Source organism: Nomia melanderi, chromosome 1, assembly GCF_051020985.1.
Source record: "Nomia melanderi isolate GNS246 chromosome 1, iyNomMela1, whole genome shotgun sequence".
NCBI classification, from domain to species: domain Eukaryota; kingdom Metazoa; phylum Arthropoda; class Insecta; order Hymenoptera; family Halictidae; genus Nomia; species Nomia melanderi.
The window spans coordinates 23725063-23742986 of record NC_134999.1 but is presented as its reverse complement, the minus strand read 5'-3'; the positions used below and the strand labels follow the sequence as shown (position 1 = coordinate 23742986).

The window sequence follows — 17924 nt, the reverse complement described above, 5'->3', positions numbered from 1 at the left end:
ATTTATGTCTATGTTTACTGAGTATATTAATTCATAAGGGAGTAACATTGAATTTTAAATCAAAGGAATCGAGTAATGTTTATTAAAGTCCGTTTGAAACCTTCGCCACGAGTCTTAGATGTTGTAAGGCAAGAGGTTAAGGGATTGTCCTTTTTCTTGGTGAAAAGTAGACTTTGTGATTTTTATTAGGGAAAGTGTAACGCTGATTCATTCGAAACTTTGTGTGTGTTTGTAGTTTCGTTAGGTTACGTGAATTGTTTCAGTTCACTTAAGAATACAGGTCATGAGGATTCGAAAGTTGTAATGGGATTTTATTTTATAGTTATCGTTTGAGCTACAATGAATAAAAGGAAATTATTTTTTGATTATCTATTACTTGGTACTACAGTTGTTAAGTTACATTCTTATCTGCTTATTTACGGTGTCGAACGTTTTTATTCGATGTCAATTAAAACTTCAAAATAAATATCCACAATCCGAAAACAAAACGATTCCCATGAAAGCACTCCACGCGACAAAATGGCGGATGATCTCGAGTTTACGTTCAACTACCGTCAATCTCAACATCTAAACCTCAATTTAAACAAAAATTCCGAAACAAATAGCCACAATCCAGAAACGAAACAATTCCCAAGAATCTAGCACTTCTACGCGACCCAAAATCCAAGATGGCGGACGATCTCGAGTTTTCAACTACCGTCAATCTCAAAATTAAAACCTCAATTTAACACTGACTGCCACGGCTTAGAATTTACAAGAAAATAATTATGGAAATTGATTGATATTACTTGGAAATTGATTGATTTCGAATACAAATTTTCCATAACGTAAATAACTAGAGAACAGGGAAATATAAAAACTTCCATATCAAAGAATTAAACATTTCTGCTTTGTATCTTTGCTATGGAAAGAACAAGTGATGCATAATTTCTAATACCATTTGCCTTTGTTATGAAAGAATATATTATACAAAAAGTTCGAAACTCTCGTGGCAGTCAGCATATTAAACAAAAACGTGAAAACAAATATCCACAATCCACAAACAAAACGATTCCCATAAACTTAGTACTTCCACGGGCCGATCCAAGATCCAAGATGGCGGGCGATCTTGAATTTACAGTCAACTACCATCAATCTCTCAAAATCTAAACTTCAATTTAAACAAAAACGTCAAAACAAACATCCACAATCCACAAACAAAACGATTCCCATGAAAGCACTTCTCGCGACGCAAGATCCAAGATCCAAGATGGCGGACTATCTCGAGTTTATATTCAACTACCATCAATCTCTCAAAATCTAAACTTCAATTTAAACAAAACCGTCAAACAAACACAAAACGATTCCCATGAAAGCACTTCTCGCAAGATCCAAGATGGCGGCGCGCCGCCGTCCGAGCGCGAGTCACAATATTGTTAATTGGACGCGGCGAAGCGTGTCGTTCACGCGTGCCAGCTTTGTCGCGAGTCGAATGTCGCAATTATTTTTCCTCCAGAGTGGTTCTCGTTGGCTGGATACCTCCGAACAATCGGCTCGGCGCGACTTCCGAGCGAATCGCCCGCGGCGCGGGCAGCTGCCGCGCCGAACTGCTCCTTCGCGGAGCACAAATACGCCCGAAACGGAGCGACAATGCTTTGGAAAACATTTCACGGGGCCCGTTAGGCTGCGAGACTGTTGCAAACCACTTTATTATCGCTCGCTCGCCTCGAAGTAATTCTCCCTGGACGACTTCTTTCGCGCGCACCTCGTGCGAACCGGATTTCCCGGAGTGGAAGAGGAATTGATGCTCGATGGGAGCGTACGGTTTCCTGTTTGTTTGGGAGCTGGCTTGGATAATGTGTCGTTTGTTGCGAGCATGTAGTGTATTAATGATTGTGATTGTGATGATTGGGATTTACAGCTGTTTTTAATATGTTGCGTACGATGAGTGAGACTCGTGATGAAGATTTCAGGATTAGTTTAATAAACTATGAGATGAATGTTAGCAAATTATTAGTTGCGAGGATGTAATGTGTAAATGATTGTATTGTGATTGTGATTGTGATTGTGATTAGTAGATGCAGCTGTGTTTTTAATGTTTTTTTAGAAATATGTGGTAAATTGAAGTTGAAGCTTTGAAAATTCCAACGATTCAATGAAAATAATTTATATTCTTGGGGGAAGTAAATTGTTTTGGTAATTTCAATTGTATGACAAAAGGTTGTTTCTGTGTTTTCAATGTTTCTCAGTAATATCTGATAATGTAGTCCACAGAAGTAAATTATCTTGCACGGTGTTCAGAGCGTAAGAACAGCGACTCAATGGCGTCCTAATCCGCGCAGCCGCAAATCCACTCGCAGAGTAGCAGCTATCAACGTAACAAGATCATCGGTCGATTCTGGTGCCCGTGCACCGCCTACGATCGGTGCGCACCCATACACCGTCGCATCCGGTGTGCATGACGGCCAGCCTCTAGCCGGTTCGCACACGAACAGGCTCCGCTGGATCATCGCTTATGTGCATGTGTATGCATCGCGCGTCCCAGCAAACAACGCGGACGCGGTCGATCCGGCAATCTGATCTAAATACGTCCGGCGACGATACCCATCGTAACTGCGCTGATTCTGAAGGGATTTTCCCTAGAATTTATCTGCCCTGCGATCTGCTCACTATTTTCGAGCTTCAAGTTGAGGGACGTGAAAATGGGCCGAAAATGACGGTTTCCTTCCTGTTTAGACCGTTTTCCTTGGATTTGTTAAAGGTTCGTCGAGGTCTAAGCCTTTTGGTGTGATATAGAGGGGATGCTTTTGCTTCAGGGTGAAATTGGGGTGGGAAAAATGTGTGTTACTGTTGAAAGAACGTTGCAACCTCTAAAATCCAAGAGGGTGCAACGTTCTTTCTGTTCTCCTTTGTTTCTTCAATTGTTGCATATTGTTGCTTTACTGTGGGTCGGAACTAATTGTAGCTTACTCTATAGTAAGCACTTTTGTTATATATACTAATGAATATATGAAAATTTTTGACGTGAGATTCTCCGAGGACTTTAAAGGGTTCGATGTGGTTTCTGTTCTTTGTTTTCCGTACTTTATTGCTTGCTTCTACCCAATGTTTCTTCAATTGTTGCGTTTTGTTGCTTTGCTACGGATTGTAATTAATTGATTAAGCATTCCTATCATATATACTAATGAATGTATGAAAATTTTCGAGGTTGGGCTTCAAGGACGTGAAAATGGGGTGAAAATGACGGTTTCCTTCCTGTTTACCGCTTCTATTTTTTTTTCTTCACGCCGTTTGTTTCTTCAATTGTTGCATATTGTTGCTTTGCTACGAATTGTAACTAATTGCAAAATACTGTATAGTAAGCACCTTTATTATATTTACTAATGAATGTATGAAAATTTTCGAGCCTGAAAATTCCCCCACAGATCGGCGGATCAAGTTTCTGTTTCTTCCTAATCTCGTTCGACAGATGAAAGCGAACCGTGCCGCTGCGTCATTGTTTGTTAAATATTCAAAAACTTGGAACGATAGTTCGCTTAGTGGGTTTAGAATAATAAACCGGAGCGGAGTTTGCGTAGCTCGTGCAAGCAAACGCAGCTCCGCTTGACTGTTTTTCTAACACCCTGCTCCAGAACGGGGTTCTAAATAAAAGAGGAATTGGAGAACTATTCGGTTACTCGAATCACAATATATTGTTTATTTATATTTATCTTGCAGAATTCTGTGCAAGAATATTGAACATTCTGTAGAGTATGAATTATCATTAGTTAATAAATAAATATTATTAGTTTCACTATTTATTTCACGAAAATCAAAGATAAAAGGAAAATTTTAGAATTCTTAGTTCATTTGTTGAATAATGATCACTCGAATCACAATATATTGTTGATTTATATTTATTCTGCAGGATCCAAGTGGAGGAATATTGAAAATTCTATCATTTGAATCATTGCAGTCATTTATTTGTGATTGAATGTGAGCAGCATTTGTTTCGATATTAATTTCACGAAAATCGAAGATAAAAGGAAAATTTAGAAAATTATTCGTTAATTTGTCAAATAAAATATATTGTAAATTTATTACATTAAATTTAAAATATATTGAATCATAATATATTGTTTATTTATATTTATCCTGCAAAATCCTATGCAAGAATATTGAAAATTCTGTAAAACATAAGAATCTATTGAAAACTTTCAATTGTAACCTGTGTCTGTCTTTTAAGTGATTTTGCATAGATTTTAGATAAACTGACAATAAATATTACTTTACTCATTTGAATCACTTATTGCAATCATTTATTTATGGTGATTGAACGTGTGCAGCATTTGTTTCACAATTTGTGTCAGAAGCTTGAGAAGTACTTAACGAACATTAATGTCTTTGCATAAACGTGAAGTCATCACGTATGTTTTATTTATGTGCATAATCTGTATGGGAAGATTAGTGGCGTAATCTTTATGGGAACTTTATTAACATAAATAATCGGTAAATAATTTTCATCGCTTTTATTTTATTTTATTCATTGCCACTTTGTAACTTGTTCATAGTTTCTTTATTATTTAGTTTTGTAGAATTGCTCTCTTTTCTCTTTATAATTGATGTAAATAACATATTAGAATTTTTGTTAGATAATTAATCGTTCTTCGTTTAATCATTCTTCTCCAATTGAATTTTTAAACGTTTCTTACAGTTAATTTTATAAATATTGTAAAAATCAAAAAGTATATTTAGAACATAAACTTAGACAATTAATTACAACTTCAATCATTCTTTCTCAATTTAATTTCGCCTGTCCTATAATTAATTCTACGAATATCCTAAACATTGCAAAATACTACACTAAATCAATAGAAAATGAGTTCAAAATACAAATAAATTCTACATCTCATTAAACAAATTATAAAATGTACGATATCCACAATTATTCCACAATTTTTCTAAAAATAATTACAAAAATTCAATAGAAAATGAGTACAAAATACAAATGAACTCTAATCTTCTTTAAACAACTTATAAAATATCCAATACTCACAATTATTCCATAATTATTCCACAATTTTTATTTCACTATTCTTCTAAAAATAATTGCAAAAGTTCAATAGAAAATAAGTACAAAATACAAATAAATTCTACATCTCATTAAACAAATTATAAAATATACAATATCCACAATAATTCCACAACAATTTTGATTTCACTATTCTTCTAAAAACAATAAACCAAAGACCGTAAACATTTAAACACCCATCAACGTCGATTTTCCATAAATCAGTAGGAAATATTTCAATCGATAGTTCAATTCTCACTGACAAACAAAATTGAAAAGTTAAATATAGTATCAAACCTAAAAAATACAAATAAATTCTAATATCTTTGAACAAATTATAAAATATCCAACCCCACAATTATTCCATAATTATTCCACAATTTTGATTTCACAATTCTTCGAAAAATAATTAAAAAGTTCAATAGAAAATGAGTACAAAATACAGATAAATTCAACATCCCATTAAACAAATAACAAAATACCCAATAATAAAATATCGATTCCATCTGAAAACCAACAAACGAAATCCCATAAACATCGAAAGAGCCATGAACGATTCCCCATAAATGATCATTTCCAACAAAATTCAAAAGTTAAATGCAGCGTCAAACCTACAAAATACAAATAAATTCTACATCTCATTAAACAAATTACAAAACATCCAATATCCAATAATTCCACAATTTTGATTTTACTATTTTTCTAAAAATAATTACAAGAGTTCAATAGAAAATAATAAACATTCAAATAGAAAACTATAAACATTCGAACATTCAAAGAAGCACAACATTCATCAATGACTATTTTTCCCATAAATCAGCAGAATATATTTTAATCAAATGCTTAAATTAAACAAAATACCCAATAATTCCAAAATATCGATTCCATCCAAAACCAACAAATACCATAAACATCGAAGCCATGAACAATTCCCCATGATCCTGCGTTCTTAAAACAACGAGCGTGTAGTACCAGCGCGTCCGCGTCGTTTACATCGTTAGAAGCAATATTTAACAAATTGCTTTTGTTCCCATCACCGGGCTTCCCCGTCCTCTGTGCCGGCGTCCCATTGAGGATTAAGTCGGCGCTCGCAACGCGATCACTTAAGGTTTCATTTGATGAATCGAAGGACAATGGGACACTTTGTCACGGGATCAGGCAGATATCGCATTGTTGTTATGTAGATTCGGAATCGTTCTGCGAGACGTGTATTACCTCTTGATACATTATCTTCTCTTTCCATCTTTCCGTTAATTCAATTATTTATTACCTTTTTCTGCTGTGATTATTTATTTTGTTTGTGGATGATTGATGGATGGTGGTTGGCTTGAAGGAAACAATGTTTAAGGTATTTCGATGTTTGGTTTGTGAAGGAATTATTTTAAATGAGAAAGTTTAAATAATTGTTGAATATGTTTTTTTATAAAAAATAAGTGGATGTGTTATAATATATTTGGATTTTTGAAGTTTAAACGCGTGAAGAAAGCAATGTTTAAAGTATTGTGATGTTTAGTTTTTGAATGCATTCTTTTAATGAGGAATGTTTTTTGAAGTTTAAACAATTGTTTGGGGATGTTTTATTGTTGGATGTTGGTTGTCTTGAAGAAAGCAATGTTTAAAGTATTTCGATGTTTGCAGTTTGTGAAGGAATTCTTTTAATAAGGAATGTTTTTTGGATAGTTAATTTTATAAATATTGCAAGAGCTGAAAAGTCAATTCAGAATATACGACTAAACTTAGATAATTAATTACTAGAATTATATTCTTAATTTAATCATTCTTCCTCAATTGAATTTTCAATATTTCCTATAGTAAATTTTATAAATATTGGAAAGATCGTTCTATAGCTCTATCGTTCTATAGCTCTATAGTTCTATAGTTCTATAGTTCTATAATTCTATAGTTCTATAGTTCTATAGTTCTATAGTTCTATAGTTCTATAGTTCTATAGTTCTATAGTTCTATAGTTATATAGTTCTATAGTTATATAGTTCTATAGTTATATAATTTATATGGTTCCATAGTTCTATAGCTCTGTAATTATGTAGTTCTATAGCTGTATAATTATATAGTTCTATAGTTCTTTAGTTCTATAGTTCTATAGTTCTATAGTTCTGTAGTTCTATAGTTCTATAGTTCTATAGTTGTATAATTATATAGTTCTATAGTTGTAGAGTTGTAGAGTTCTATAGTTGTATAGTTGTATAGTTGTATAGTTGTATAGTTCTATAATTCTATAGTTCTAAAGTTCTAAAGTTCTATAATTATATAGTTCTATAGTTCTATAGCTCTATAATTATATAGTTCTATAGTTATATAGTTATATAATTTATATGGTTCTATAATTCTATACTTACATAATATAATAACATAATTAACCATTCTTCCCGAATGAAATTGTCAACATCGCCACAGTCAGTTTCCCAAATACCACTACAAAATTCAAAACCACAGAATACACTAAACTAAAAACCTAATTTCAACTCAAAATTTCACACCTTCCCTTAACACCTGAATCAATACCAAAACAACACAATCTAAAATAACTAACTAATACTTTAAACACTATTTTCACCGAAGATGTCGAAAGACACCTTTTCAAATTTTATCTTAAAATTATCTTCTCAGTCTAATCATTTCTCCTCCATTGAATTTTGCACATTTCCTATAATCAATTTTACAATCCTCATTGAAAAAGTCGAAAAGTCAATTCGGAATATACACGACCAAAATTATTTTAAATTATTTTAAATTAAAAATTCGAAAGGTGTCTTTTCACATCTTTGGTAGAAATAATGATAAATTTCCAAACCACTTGCATAATGATGAAACTAAATGATGAACCAACGTAGCCAGCACACAAATTTCAAAATAAAACTGTCAATGAACTGCCAACACGCGAAACCAGCAGAAACATAGGGATCCGAAGAAAACAGATTATCCGATTAGCCGGCCGTCGGATTTGTCTTGCGGATTTCCGGGCAGCAGCAAGTGTGTGGCCCATTAGGGCGGCTTTGCGCTGGAAATTATTTACGATAAACAGATCAGGAGCGGTGTTAGGCGAGGATCAGACAGGAAAATCTGCCGGGCGATCGTCGGATCCAGGGACTCCGATGATTAGAACGACACAGGTGTGCCGACGTTGGAATCGACGGAGATCAGGTGGAACGGAACCGATTGTGGAAACGTCGATGACGTCGGTGAACTGAGCTTTGTGTGGATTGTGATGTGTGTTTGTTAGAATTCAGGGATTGTGAAGAATTAGTAGAAATAAGGAATCGTTTATTAGGGTAGTTTCTCAGTGGTAAAGAAAAGTATATTATTATAATAATTTTCTCAGTTTAATCATTCTTCTTCGATTGAATTTTCAACATTTCCAAACTGTGGATCTTTGTGTTGTGGATTGTGATGTGAGTGTTAGTTGAAATTTAGGAGTTGTAAACGATTACTAGGAACAAGAAATTATTTATTAGGATAAACTGATTTTGATGAAAATTGTGAATTGTATTCGAAATTGTGATGTAAATGTTAGTTAAAATTCGAGAATTGTAAACAATCACTGGAAACAGAAGAAAATGATATTATTATAATTATTATAATTATTTTCTCCGTTTAATCATTCGTCCTTAATTGAATATTCAACATTAGTAAACTGTGGATCTTTGTATTGTGGATTGTGATGTGAATGTTAGTTAAAATTCGGGAATTTTAAACAATCAGTAGAAACAGAAGAAATTATTCGTTAGGATAATTCCTTTAGATAATTAATTATTACAATTATTTTCAATTTGTGAAATCTTTGATAATGTATTTGAAAAATAAAGTGAAAATCTTTGATCGCAATGCAAATTTCATATTTAATTCATCATTTTATTCATCAATTCAAATACGCAATCAGAAAAGCAAAATTCCAATATAAAATGATTTTTCCTACTAAATCTCGCGAAAACCATAAACTTCTTTCTGTATCCTGTGCATTCTACGCAGTTTGCACTCCCAAATTCCCCATGAACGCACCAGAATCCTTCGACTACTTGTCAGCTATCTATTCTATTCACAGAAACACGTTGTCATGCGATTTCTCGTGTGCTTATCGAACGCTGCGCTGGAAACTGTTATCTGAAACGACGAGACATCGCTGAAAGTACAATCAGCGAGTGAACGGTGGATTGGCGGTGACGCGATATAACGGTAAAAGCTGGGGTATATTTTTAAAATAAATGCACAGTCGCGATTACAGCTGGATAATATTTATTACGTTCGTTCGGGAAACGGTATTGGTTTTTAATGGGTAGCTGAAGGTGAGAGGATTAGAGGAAAATGTGTTTTTGAAACTGTGTATGGTAGAAATGGGATATATGAATGGAAATGGGAGGATCTGGATTTTTTTATGGTAGTTTGATTTGGGGAAGTGAAGTTTAGTTGTTGGATTTATGTGGATGGTAGATCTGTGGTGGTGTTGTATATTTGAGTAGGTGTGTGGTTGTGTAGGTGTATAGTTGTATAGTTGTATAATTGTATAGTTGTGTGGCTATATAGTTCTGTAGTTGTGTAGTTGTATAGTTCTTTAGTTGTATAATTGTACAGTTGTATAGTTGTATAGTTGTATAGTTCTATATTTCTATAATTATATAGTTCTATAGTTCTATAGTTCTATAGTTCTATAGTTCTATAGTTCTATAGTTTTATAGCTCTATAATTTATATGGTTCTATAATTCTATAGTTCTATAGCTCTATAATTATATAGTTCTATAGTTCTATAGTTCTATAGTTCTATAGCTCTATAATTTATATGGTTCTATAATTCTATAGTTCTATAGCTCTATAATTATATAGTTCTATAGTTCTATAGTTCAATAGTTCTATATTTATATAGTTATATAGTTATATAGTCACATACTTATACAATTATACATTACCACAAAATAATTAATAACCAACTAATTCCCACAGAACAAATCACACTACAGGTTGAAACAAAAAACTGAAACAAAAACTACGTTTATATACACGTTTCCAAAACTAAAAATGTTTCAATAAGTTAATTCGAAAATAATAATATAATAAAAAATAATAATAAAAAATATCAAGTTAATATTTTGACTGCCACGTAAACACTCATCAAAACTCCCGTACTCATGTACTCGAAACAGTTTTCTTCATTAACCAGAAACTGAGAAATCAAGATCAAAATTCGGTTCGTTCGATGCGTCATGAAAAAAATTAATGTCCACGTTTCTGTAAAAAATTATATCACCCGAATTCGGGTGACGTGGCAGTCAAAGTGTTAATTATTATTATTATTACAATTCTAAATTATCTTTTCATTCATTAATAGTTCTCCAATGTTGTCTAAGTGGACTCAAGCCACTTTCAAAATGAACGTCAAAATGGAATCCGTCGCTAAAAATAATCGTCAGCGTGTTAATCATTAGAGAGTTGCGTGAATTTAGACGCAACGCGTGGTATTCTTGACACAAATACTACGGATACTTTTTACAATTTTCCAGCGAGTCGGGTAATACGCGAGTTGACATAAACATTCCTCGTGCGTTTGCTCGTCGACGGAAAATATTATTTGTCGTAGCAACAACCCGTCGCATCCATTAGTTAATGGACGTCGACTAGGCAAAGGCAGTGAAACTCGTGCACACTTTCTTAGTGATAGAGGAAATTATTATTATGATTGTTATTGTTATTTTCTCGGTTTAATTATTCTTATTCGGTTCATTTTTAAAGATTTCCTATAGTTTAGGTTTATAAATATTGGAGACTTTCTTAGTGATAAAGGAAATTATGGTATTATGATTGTTATTGTTATTTTCTCGGTTTAATTATTCTTCTTCGGTTGGTTTTTAAAGATTTCCTATAGTTAATTTTATAAATATTGTAAAAATCAAAAAGTGTATTTAGAATATAGGAGTAAACGTAGATAATTAATTGTTATAATTATTTTCTCACTTTAATCCTTCTTCCGCAATTGAATTTGGTCCATTTCCTATGATCAATTCTACAAATATTCCAAATATTGCAAAATATTACACTAAATCAATAGAAAATGTGTAGAAAATACAAATAAATTCTGTATCTCATTAAACAAATTATAAAATATCCAATACCCATAATTACTCCACAATTTTTCTGAAAATAGTTACAAAAGTTCAATAGAAAATTAGTAGAAAACACAAGTGAACTCTAATCTCCGTTAAACGAATTATTAAATACACAATACCCACAATTATTCCACAATTTTGCTTTCTAAAAAATGTACAAGAGAAGCCTATTTGCAAAAAATGCGGTGGAAGCGAATAAAACGTGCATTATACACTTCCGAATAAAAGAAACTATATTTCTATACTGTCAAACATGCTATTATCTTCGTTCTACATTAAAAAATCTAAGAATTAGGAAGTTTGCCTCTACAAACTATTTCCTCGAATGCATTTCAAACGAAACGTGATAACACAGAGTTACCGAGGAGAAATGCAACAGAAATTTCCAGTGCGAAGGGTGAACGGTGGTTAATTGCCTCGGAAGCTTCAGATAATCAAGACTGAACCACATCTAGTCTCCGATCAGTTTCAATCTAGTAACCATTGACGGAACACGGTCCCGAGTTATCCACAGCGATCGTTCGTCGAGATATTCTTCGAATAGATTATATTGTCACGTTGTTTCCAATGTTACCAGTAAGAAGAATCGTTCGCGCTGCTCTCTGCAAGCCAACTATCTTCTCAAACGCATTTCGAACGAAATATCCTAATAACGCAGAGCGACCGAGGAAAAATGCAACAGAAATCCGGAGGGCAAAGGCAACACTCGTGAATCAACCCTCTGGCTCTCTTACGAAGACATAGTTCGCCTCATAGATCTATTATTCCTTACAAATCGTAGGTTTCTCCTCATAGATCCACGAATATCCGTGATTCTCCTTTTCGTAAGAGATATCAAGCTCCTGAAACTTCCGCTATAGGAACTAACCCTACTCGAAAGTTCACTCGAAATATTCCGTACCTCAGACAAGATCCAAAATTTATCGAGAAACCTGTGCTAAAGACCGGTCAAGATCGGAACAGGTAGCGTCGGTAAGAATACTGTTAACCCTTTGCACTCGATGCAGCAAATTTTCAATTCAATATCAAACCTTGTGTAACGTATCGACACATAAATATCGATATAAAATAGAAACAAGATAATCAATTGTGTTTGCGAAAAATATCGTTAATAGTCAGAAAGTAATGAATATTTTCAGTGGAAAGTATTGTCGAGTGCAAAGGGTTGACGCGTCGCCACCGGTGACCCCAACCAAATCGAATTGCAACTCAATCAATTAAAGGACTATTTAAAAATATTTCTAATGTGATATTCATCTAGATAAACATGCAATAACTTAATTCAATCAAATTTAATATTTCCTCCATTTTGTATTTTACTCCATAAAATCCTGCGTTCGTGTCAACACTAGAACTACCGAGCGTTTAACACAATTAATATGCAATTCCCATAAAAATTGTAACAATAGATTATTTTCAGTTTCTTCACTCATCATACTCCTCAAACGAAACTATTTTCAATATCACAAATATAGTGCTTCTAAGATATCAATAATTGAAACAAAAATATCGAAACCATTTCGACCGATCCGGCAGTTCTAGTGTCAACTCCTTGTGATGATGATTTCTATACTAATTTAACCCTCTATGGGCCGAATTTTCGTGAATGTAACAAAATCGATGCAGTATGAAATCAATAAATATCAACGTATGAACGCAAATTAACAGTGTATTCGATAGTTTCAATAATTTCATCGAAACGAATATATTTTGTAACTTTCAAGTTACAATGACGTTGAATGAACGCCTGTACAAAAGTTTAAGTTGATTAATCGTTTAATGTCGTTCGTCGTTTTGCAATAAAGAATTAAATAAGTCAATTTCACCCGGTATATTGATGTGTGACTTCAAAGTCACGTCATGTACTCAAATGAAATTTCCACCTGAAGTATGGAAAATTTCGTTGTATTCCTCACAAATTGTCGATAGTCGAATATTACACTTAGCAACGAAACTAATTAGTACGCCAAGAGGTTAATACATAATTCAACTTCATCCGAAGGTTTTATACGTTTCAAACTGCAAGAAATCCAAAGTTCGAACGAACATGCAAAGGGACGGGTAAACAGTGATCAACACGGGCCTCCATGAGAACAGAAACTTTATTGAACCTGCGTTGCGATCGTTTCCTCAGACTCCAGAAGACAGCTCGACAGTCGTATCGATGATCGTTAAAAAACATCCGGTTGCTCGCGTGTCTGTATTAACCCTTTGCACTCCGGACGCCAGTCGTCAAAAATTGATTCGACACAAAACTGCAAAGTTTAAAGTTCAACATTCAACTTTATACGAATCGAAAGAAAATAGTTTCCTCGTCAAATCAATTCAACCACCGAGTATCCGTCGAAACTCGAGTGCAAAGGGTTAAGCGCGCCTCGGTTCATACGCAAGCACGTGTACAATAGATATACATACATACATACACACAGAGGGCTCGCTCGGGGTAATTGCCTCCACACTCGAAACGATACGTGGACAATAAAGATGACCTACGGTAAACCTTCCGCTACTTTATCTTACACTTTGAACAGTCGCTCGGGGCGCCGCCATCTTGCGGCTCCTCCCTATATACAATTCGTTCGTCCCCCACGATTGGCACTAATTAGCTCGCAACTTCACCAAACCAACTCTGTACCTCTCAACCCCTATCATTCAACGCAAACGAACCAATATCAAATCCTCAAAGGTCAAGTCCTAAGGTCCACCGCTCACACGCCTAAAACGTATGTACAATCCTACTCGCTTTGGCACATCACAAACACCATTAGACCCCGTTCGCACTGCCGGAGGTGGCCGGCACGTAGTAACTCCTGGCCTGCAGGTGGTTAAGATGGATGCCTGGGACCTGTGGGCTGGGGATGCTCTGGTTCCAGTGGCCCATGACCTTGGCGTCCGGGCTGGAGGGCGTGCCGGGCGAGGGGAGTGTCTCAGCGACGACGTCGACGTCCACGTCCTCTTCGTCCTGCTCGTGTTCCTGATCGTGCAGCTCGTCCTCGCTGCAGCTGAACCTCCTGGACTTGGGGGGTCGCAGGTCAGGCTCCAGCTGATCGTCCGGCGCTAAGAGAGAAGCCACGTCGAACTGTCTCTTCCTGGGCTGGAAGGTGGCCTGCCTGACGGACTGGAAGGGCTGCTGGTGCGTCCAGACGCTGGACACCTGGGGCGCGACGGGCGGGCCCAGCGCGGGCGGGGGCGGCGTGGCGGGCAGCGGGGGTGGGCTGGGGCTGTCTGGCTCCTCGTCGACGGCCAGGCCCATGTGCCTGCGTACCTTGCGCTGCGCCTTGCGCCTGCGGAAGTCCCCGCGGCGGAAGTCCTCGAGGTTCGCGGGGTGGATGGCCCAGTAGTGGCCCTTGCCGTTGGCGCTGCGGCCCGACTTGACGAAGCAGTCGTTCAGCGAGAGGTTGTGTCTGATGGAGTTGCGCCAGCCGGGGCCCCGGGTGCGGAAGTAGGGGTAGTGCTCGAGGATGTGCTGGTAGATGTCGGAGAGCACGAGCTTCTTCTCGGGCGAGGAGAGGATCGCCATGGCGATCAGCCCGATGTAGCTGTGCTGCGGCTTCGGCTCCTCGGGCACGCGCTGGTGGTGCGGGTGCAGCAGCGCCATGGACAGCGCGAGGCGGCTCGGGTAGCCGGCCGCGGGGTAGAGCGGCAGCGGCGCCGGAAACCCGGGCCCCATGCCCAGGTGCGCCGCGGGCCCGCCGGCCGCCGGCGGACCCACGCCAGGGTGCTGCGGGTGCAGCTGCTGCGCCAGCCGCAGCCGCTCCGCCATGGCGTAGTGGTAGAGCTGCAGCCGGTAGTGCTCTAGGCCGGGCAGGAAGCCCATGGGGCTGCCCAGCCCGACGAGCGGCTCCTTCGCCGGGGGCGGGCTCTCGTTGCTGCACATCGAGAGACGTCGTTTACCACTCGCGAGTCACTGCACGGTGCTCCTCTACGCTCAACAGCACATCACTAGCGAGCTGATCGATCACACTGTCGCCACGATGCGCGCCGAGCGACCGACTGCTCGTGATTTACGAGGCCGCCGGTCTGCAGCTCCACGCTCCCTACCAGCGAGTCCTGGCCACGCCCACTGAGAGCGCCGCGAGCGCGGCGAGACCAGTCGCCGCGAGGGGCCGGCTGAGCATGGAACCCTCGGAGGCAGGATACGCCCACCTCGATGGATATTGATCCTGCGTTTGTGACATGGTGGTGGTACCGATTCGACTCGACTCGACTCGACTCTTATCGCTAGATAGCAGCCTTTCTTTGCTTGGAAGCGAAGAACGCTTTGCTGGAGGATTTTGGCAGGTGTTTATCGCCGGGTTTGACTTTGTGTGCTTGTTGATGGGAAGGTTTTTGATTTGAGCTTTTGGGATGGGAGGTGGATGTTGACCTTTCAGAGAGGTGATGATCACTTGATTTTGTAGAGTGAAACTAGAATTTGATGTTTATTGTACTTTGTATTATGCATGAAATAGCTTTGTTTCTAAATGTACGTGTGATTTCTCTTCAAGTTTCAAATATTATCTTTATCTCGACAGAGATTGTTGAAATATTTCTAGTGAGAAACTTCCGAGTGCAAAGGTTAAATGTTGGTAATTGCAAGCTTGAATTGTTGGTGAATTATGTTATAATGTGACTTCGATTGATTTGTTTTAGCTTTATAGTTTCTTTGAAATTAGCAAGTAGACAAAGAATTTTATTATAATATTGATAGCGATGATTTTTGATCCGTGGGAACATTGACTTTCGTTGAATTAACCTGTTGACCTACAAACTTTTCAACAAATTCAATTGAATTTCAGACGTTTTATTTTTTGTTTTTGTTGAATGTGAATATTAATTTATTGTCGATTGTAGAATTGAAACTGCTTCGTTTTCTAGGAAATGGTCGACTGCGGGTCATAGTTCAGGGATAAATAGGGCAAGGGGTTAACGGGATTCTCAGCGTAAGCGACGAATTTTTCTGTTTGAGATTGATGATTGGAGGAATGATTCTGCGATATTGAAGGGAAAATTATTGTCTGTTTGAAGTTTTTATTGTTTTACATAATGAAAATGATGTTATAAATGATGAACTACGATACATTCAGCAACTCAATGACTCGTTTCAGAGTCATTTTTCTATTTTTCTATTTTATAAATAGAAACTAACAGATTCTGTTATATGTCATACTGTTCTTTCCATATTTAATCTAACAAAATTTAGTTCGTCTGATACGTCATTGAGATAATTAATTTTTAAGTTGATGGAAAAAGTGGAAACGTAGCAGTGTTAATTTGCTTCTAGAAAATTTTATTTACGTCGCATTGGAAACCGTTGAATAGTTCTAGTAGAAAATTCCCGACTTTTCATCGCTTGCTGGTCAAAATCATCAAAACTATGAAGTTTCCTATTGAAAATTCAATTCTTTATAATATATTAATATATAACACACTGAAATAAAACAATTTTGTTCCTTAATTCACACGTGAGTTCAAGCACGCGACACAAGTTCATAATTTTCACTAATCCTTTATACTTAAGAGCCGACTTTTCATCGCCTGTCGGTCAAAATCATTAAAACTATGAAATTTCCCATTGAAAATTCAATTCTCTATAATACATTAATATATAACATACTAAAATAAAACAATTTTGTCACTTAATTTACTCGTGAGCTCAAGCACGCGACGCAAATTCATAATTTTCACTAATCTTTTATATTCGAGAGCCGACTTTTCATCGCCTGTCAGTCAAAATCATCAAAAATATAAATGTCTCCCTTGAAGATTCAATTCTCCATGATACATTAATATATAACATACTAAAACAAAACAATTTTGTCGCTTAATTCACACGTGAGCTCAAGCACGCGACACAAGTTCATAATTTGCAGTAATCCTTTATACTCAAGAGCCGACTTTTCAGCGCCTGTCAGTCAAAATCATCAAAACTACAAACTTCCCCATTGACCATTCACTCCTCTATAATACATTAATATATATTATATTAAAATAAATCAATTTTGTCGTTTAATTCAGATGTGAGCTTAAGCCCACGACACAAGTTCCTCAATTTACCTTAGTCGTTTCCACTCGAGAGCCGACTTTTCATAGCCTGTCGGTCGAAATCATCAAAACTATGAAGTTTCCCACTGAAAATTCAATTCTTTATAATATGTTAATATATACGATATTAAAATAAAACAATTCCGTCCCATAATTCACACGTGAGTTCAAGCACGCGATACAAGTTCCTCAATTTGCACTAATCCTTTATATTCCAGAGCCGACTTTTCAGCGCCTGTCAGTCAAAATCATCAAAACTATAAACTTCCCATTGAAAATTCACTTCTCCATGATACATTACCACATAACACATTACAATAAAACAATTCCGTCCCATAATTCTCACGTAAATTCAATCCCACAATCCAAGTTCCCCAATCCACCCTAATCATTCCCACACAAAACGCGACTTTCCATCGCCTCTCTCCCAAAATCATCAAACCCACAAACTCCCCATCAACCCCCCCCCCCCATACACACAACTACTCAACACTCTCATTCCGAAAGAATACATCGCAGAATCTCGCCGGCATCTCATTAAAACCCGTCAAACACGTCGAACAAAACCTGCCGAAACACAAAGACCCACTGGAAAATCTTCGCTCGCCGAGAGGTGGTTCCAAAGGGGTGGAATTCCTACGGCTCCCGTGCACCCCCCTCTGCCCGTTCCGCAAAATCCTTTCCGTCCGGCGAACAAAAGAAAGCGAGAGCCGCGCATTTATATGGAGGCGCCGCCCTGCAACTATTTGTAAGCATC

The 17924-nt window shown here is 37.0% G+C and overlaps 1 protein-coding gene across 1 annotated transcript; it reads right to left on the bottom strand.

Annotated features, from left to right (window-relative positions):
* Positions 1-13227: 13227 nt before the first annotated feature.
* fd102C (forkhead domain 102C) lies at positions 13228-15131 on the bottom strand. Its single transcript, XM_076374275.1, has one exon. The coding sequence runs from the start codon at positions 15018-15020 to the stop codon at positions 13908-13910; it is 1113 nt and encodes a 370-aa protein (XP_076230390.1). The 5' UTR covers positions 15021-15131; the 3' UTR covers positions 13228-13907.
* Between the last annotated feature and the right edge of the window lie 2793 nt (positions 15132-17924).